This window comes from Aplidium turbinatum, chromosome 12 (genome assembly GCF_918807975.1).
Source record: "Aplidium turbinatum chromosome 12, kaAplTurb1.1, whole genome shotgun sequence".
Taxonomy (NCBI): Eukaryota; Metazoa; Chordata; class Ascidiacea; order Aplousobranchia; family Polyclinidae; genus Aplidium; species Aplidium turbinatum.
Genome location: NC_137483.1, coordinates 3,238,064 through 3,243,666, shown reverse-complemented (window position 1 = coordinate 3,243,666; position 5,603 = coordinate 3,238,064). Strand labels below are relative to the sequence as shown.

The following is a 5,603-nucleotide window of genomic DNA, read 5'->3' as shown; positions in this document are numbered from 1 at the left end:
CATTGTACTAAGCCTTCGACACTAAGAAGAGTAGTGGGGTGGTGAGTTCTTTTCTCACTGGTATCTTTCTTTTAGCAATAATGTCCACCCAATTCATTACACCTTCGGTAGAGGTAAGCGGTGTTTTCAACAACCAGCTTAAGCCAGTTATCGAACCAGGTTCGCATTATTGGAAGACCAACGCCTTATTCGCTGCATCCTATTGCCTGTACTTAGTCTTAATCTTAAGTTTGTGTCTAATTGTAATTTATTAATACTTGAGTAAAATAGTACTCAGTCAGTTTATGAATTAAAACTTTTAAATTCTAAATTCTGGTATAGACGAAATGAAGCTTTATCTTAGATGCCGGGCAAGGTACAAAAAGAGCGTCTACCTCTCAACCAAAACCGTTCAGTAGCAACTATTCATTGAAAAAAAAAATTATAATATGGGGTGAACAGGATGCCAATCACATCATCTTTGGTTGCTTCATCTATTTTCCTCCTGACGAATATTTGATCTTGCCCTTGAAGATTTAACAAGAAAATGGCTCCAAACCTTTCCATCGTGCTGATCACAATCTGCTTTATATTATTGGAACGACTACGGTGATGATGAATAGAATTTCGCCAAATTGAAACTCCACCACAGAAATTTGTTCAGCTAAGCTTTATTTGAGTGGGCAACATAATCCAGAAGACATCGGTATACATGGCAATCTGTTACATGTGACATGAACTTCTAGTGACTTGCATTGGTTGCTCTATGTTTACATGATTCAGAGTTAGATTATTCTCTAGGTTAATGCAAGACAACAAAAATCTTTCCATAACTTAGCTTTCTTATAAAGAGTGGTTAAGTACAGTAATCTCCCATTTAAGTACGTATCATGGATAAGTACGCATCTTAAATGCTAAAAATTCCGAATTCAAATTTATCAAATTTTCTTTTCTGTAAATTTTTGAGTGAGCAACAGTGTTTTAATTATTGATCTATATTTTTCAACAACTTATAGTCCTAATTATGAAGATCATAAACTTTGCAATTTCAAAGTCTTACAATTTTGTCGTAAGCACAGTAGACTCTATACAATAGTAACTTATAGATTAGGCAGCTTAAGATTTTTTCTATTTCTTAAATCTGTTTGAAGAAAGAAATCTTTTCTGTAACGATATTTTTGAGAGTAATCATGGGATATATTAAGTCTCTATCATATCAAACATATAAAACATAGCAAACTGGTCATGGGGCCCAATTTCGTGTTTGACAGTTGAAATGTACCGCCAAGATGCAACAGCATGCTTTCAATTAGAATCGAACTGACAACCTTTGTTAGCCAGACGCTCATACCAAAATCAACAAACACTATTTGGGATTCCAAAGCCTGAAAGTGGTTGGTTGTGTCATGCCTTCTGGAACAAGTCGTGTTACATTTACATTGTTTATTAATCTGGTAATATTCTTCATGCAATTGAAAACACATGAAAAAAATCAACATGTAATTCACAGCATATAGCGTATAAGCTAACATGTCCAAGTTAAGTTCCAACAGTTCATTTGACACAGCATTGTCTGTTCTGTGCGCCGGAGCATTTCCCGAACAAATAATGCCCGAAACATGGCCAAAATGCACGTTGGCATTTACCTCCTTCGCGAATGCATGCAGAATCCCCTGCAGAAAAAATACAAAGTTGCTGTTTTCTGTTATACTTTTGTCAGTTGCTGTATCATTTTATTACTTAAATTATAATTTTAAGTTATGAGAAGTTGTTTGTATAATATTGTAGGTCTATAACAAAAATGAGTTTAAACATTATAGAATACAGAAACAATAAGAGGTTGCAAATTATCACATTTCAACAGCAATCCAAATTGTATACGTTCTAATTTTTATTCTCTCTCGTGTCACTTTGTCTCTCCCGTCAAAGGGCGAGTGTGAACAGTTTTATTCCCTGTTACCTTTTTTGTATTTAAAGCAGCTTATAGACGAAAAGTACAAAACCTTTAGAAAATGACATATAGGTTAAAATGGTTCACTTGTTAGGAAGGAAAACGTGTTTGGTGTGATATTGGATTGCTACAGTAATGAAATAAATTGGCAATGACCAAGTGAAGCGAGCTAAAAGTGTTTTGCATCATCGGGAAAACATTTCGTTTTTTTTTTTGATTTTCAAGATTTACGTGACCAATTGTCCCTGGGATCAACTATCGTGAGGAAGCAATAGCCTACCAGTTTAAAGGCTACAATCTCATTGGTGACGTCCACGTGAGAAGGTTTTCAAATTGAATTTATGTAAAAGAAAGGGTTTTGTGTTCTGGGTTGTTTCATTCCTGTCCGTGTGTTTGAGTGCAAGGAACAAATTTAAGGCTCACAGTAAAATTAGAAATGAGTTCATAAACCACTTTATTTGTAAAAAGTTAGTATAAATAAAAAGAGAAAAAAACACACAGACTTACAGAGTAACTCACCAGAGACACAGCATTGTCTGTTCCGTGGACCGTTGCATTTTCCGACCAAATAAGACCCAGAACATCTCGAATATTTACGTTGGCATTTACCTCCTTGGCGAGTGCAAGCAGAATCACTTGTCACAAGGATGATCGCATTGACTGAGTGTGAAAAACACAAGATTACTGTATTGTGTTTTGTGGATGTTTGTGTATAGTATTTGCCCATTTAATAACTGTAGATATTTCATTGACTTTCACATTCCTCACATTCTTGCGTGGCCATGTGGTGTCATGGTTACTTATAAACAGTTTCAACAACTTTACTGTTGTATTGCCACATCAGTATCTGTCCACATCAGTAACAAGTTGTTTAACTTAGGGATATTGTAACCAGTCGGGTCAACTAAGCCATTAAGAAAGACATACAGTATATAATTTTCTTACAAAATTTCCGTGAAGCTGTTAGCAACAAGCAAGTAAAATGTTCAAAATGTGACAAATCAGGCAGCCTTTCCAGTTGTCCATGTATCTGCAGTGGGTCAATATATAACAGAACCACTTAGAGAATAATGAGCAAAACAAGACACAAAGCGTTGATATTTTTTTAAATTTTGCTGGAAAATTTCTGAGTTGCTGTTTTTTGTAATCTTTTGTCAGTTATTGTATCTTTTTATGTTTTGAATTTATTAGTAAGCTACGGCACTTCAATAAATTAATGGTGTAGCCTATAGTTGTCAAAAGTTACTCACAACAGGATAATTACTTCACTTACCTATTAGCAACACTGAAATTAACAGAGCGCAGTTCTTGGAAAACTTCATATTCTTTGGCATTTGTTGAAGCACAAGTAGATTTGACGTTAATGCACTAAGAAAATAAATTTTGACATATCAATGATAAAATTTAAAACCAAACTTAGAGAAACAAACAAATATCTATTCAAAAAATTTTTCATACATTTCAACAAGAGACGGCTTGCTAAACTTTTTTTAAATTTCTGCGCTACTGATCTGGCATGAGTCAGGATATTACTTGTTTTTGGTTGTAAAAGGTTTGTTAGACTCTTTTGCGATGGCGCCTGGGTGGAATATGCAGAATAGGCTCATATGCACCTGTCGTGCCATATAAGCAGCACCCTCTCCTTAAGTTGACAACAGCGAAGCTGCCAGCACGGTTTTGTTTATGTGGGACCGCATTGCAGTTTGATGGTTTAATTAAGACATTTACATCTACTAACAAACCAAACATACATCGTTTACAGGTGCTTTTAATTCTATATAATATAGGTTTATCACAAATAAACATGTTTTTATTATACGCCCATTGCCACAACATGCAGTACACTGCTATCACAGATGCAATACAACATGAAGCAGCGAAGTGACCAATAAGTCGAGTCAGCTTCTCCCCTTCCTTTGGCATGCCATTGATTGTCCTTGCCGAGACACAACAACGTGCTCTAGGCCGGTGTCGTCCTTTCGAACTCATCGCAAACGTTCTCATACTCGACCAACCAGCCGTATTTAACAAATAGAAGTGCTTTATTTTACGAGAACGACAGGCTGCACTAACAACCACAGTACGTATTCTAAGCGAATAGTTAGACCAAGTGTAGTAATATATATTTTTTTACGTGTAAAGTTGGTTTTATTGAGATTTGTAATGTTACTTAGTCTAATTTGACTATCTAACTTCATTAAACTATTTTCACACAATTAGTACTCGAGTTATAAGTTTAAGTTATCAGAAGGTGTTCGTGTAATATTGTAGGTCTATAACTAAAATAAATTTAGACTTTATCGAACAACGAGACAATAAGACTATACGAATTATCACATTTTAACACTCATCCAAATAGTATACGTTTTAATTTTTATTTTCTCTCGTGTCTCTTCATCTCTCCTCGTCAAAGAGTGAGTGTGAACAGTTTTATTCTCTGTTGCAATTTTTTCTATTTAGAACACCTGACATGGAAAAATACAAATTCTTTAGGAAATGACGTTTAGGTTAAAATGGTTCACCTGTTAGGAAGGAAAACGTGTTTGACATGATATGGGATTGCTACACTGGTAGCAGTGGAAATTATAGGCTGGATGCTTCTGGAAGCAATAACTTATACGCTCTAGCCCAGTGATCTTTCAACCGGTGTAACGCGTTGCACTTGTGTTTCGTGAAAGATCATCAGGTGTTCCGCAATAAATTTATTAGTTCGACTAAAGGTCTATAATGAAACACTGGTCGAAAATCAAAATCACAAGAGATCCGTCTTTGTCTTCTACAATTTCTGCCCTAATATAAACTTTGTGAACATTCAAACAGGCGTAGATATCGCAGTGAAATAAAAATTACAAGTAAATAAATTGTAAATAAAAAAATAACAGTTAACCTTTCAAGTACACGTAGCTCCACTCAAAGTGAAATTTACATGCTATTTGACTCTTTTTTACTGTTTTACGAACAACTGTTCACAAAGAATTGTTTTACGAACAACTGTTTACAAACAATTTGCCTATAACCGAACTTTAGAGGCATAAAGAAACTTGCCATCAAAGATTATATAATGGAATGTTCATTTTGCACTGATCAAAAACTCTGTACTGACTCATTTTAAATTTTAAGTAGCCTACAGGCAAATCCCAATTTGACTCTAAATTTAGCAAGCGCTGTTAGTTAAACGGCGCAATCCAAACTTGAACAAATTATTACCTGCAGGAGGCGTGTCGATTTTCCTTAACGTCAATTAGATGTATCATGTTATACCTACATTGTGACTGGTGCAAATCCACAGTAGGCTAGTTAGTTGCGTCTCTGCTTATGTAAATTAATTTGTTTTAGGTTTGTTGTGCATTGCCTTTCTATTCTTGAAACGCAATTTCCTTTTCTTTCTAATTTGCATCTGAGATTTGAAACTGGGTTATTATTATTTAATGAAAATTAGTTATGATTATGGTTATGATCAAGTGCATGAGTTGCGCAATTCAAACGACCTTTGACCATCTACGCTCTTATGCTTTGTAACTTTACTTCAAACCACGAAAGCAAAACTTTCTGGAATAACATGCATTGTTGATTGTTGATTCTACAGACACAAAAACGTAATTGCAAATCAAATTGAAATGCGGAGACATATCAAAGAAAACAGCGGCGCTTTAAAGTATGCCCAGATAAACAA

General features: G+C 35.0%; 1 protein-coding gene across 1 annotated transcript; it reads right to left on the bottom strand.

The window, feature by feature from the left end:
* Positions 1-640: 640 nt before the first annotated feature.
* LOC145781243 (lysozyme 1-like) lies at positions 641-3,345 on the bottom strand. The gene is made up of 3 exons (XM_082593020.1): positions 3,204-3,345; positions 2,450-2,590; positions 641-1,652 (listed from the first exon to the last, which is right to left on the bottom strand). Exons 1-3 carry the CDS (start codon positions 3,262-3,264, stop codon positions 1,534-1,536), a joined length of 321 nt encoding a protein of 106 aa, XP_082449146.1. The 5' UTR covers positions 3,265-3,345; the 3' UTR covers positions 641-1,533.
* Between the last annotated feature and the right edge of the window lie 2,258 nt (positions 3,346-5,603).

Excerpts from the sequence above, each read along its gene's own strand:
- LOC145781243 (XM_082593020.1), bottom strand. The coding sequence starts at position 3,264 with ATGCCAAAGAATATGAAGTTTTCCAAGAACTGCGCTCTGTTAATTTCA. Across the intron at positions 2,591-3,203 it reads AATTTCAGTGTTGCTAATAG|TCAATGCGATCATCCTTGTG; the intron begins GTAAGTGAAGTA and ends TTTCACACTCAG. Across the intron at positions 1,653-2,449 it reads CAGACAATGCTGTGTCTCTG|GGGATTCTGCATGCATTCGC; the intron begins GTGAGTTACTCT and ends TTTTTTCTGCAG.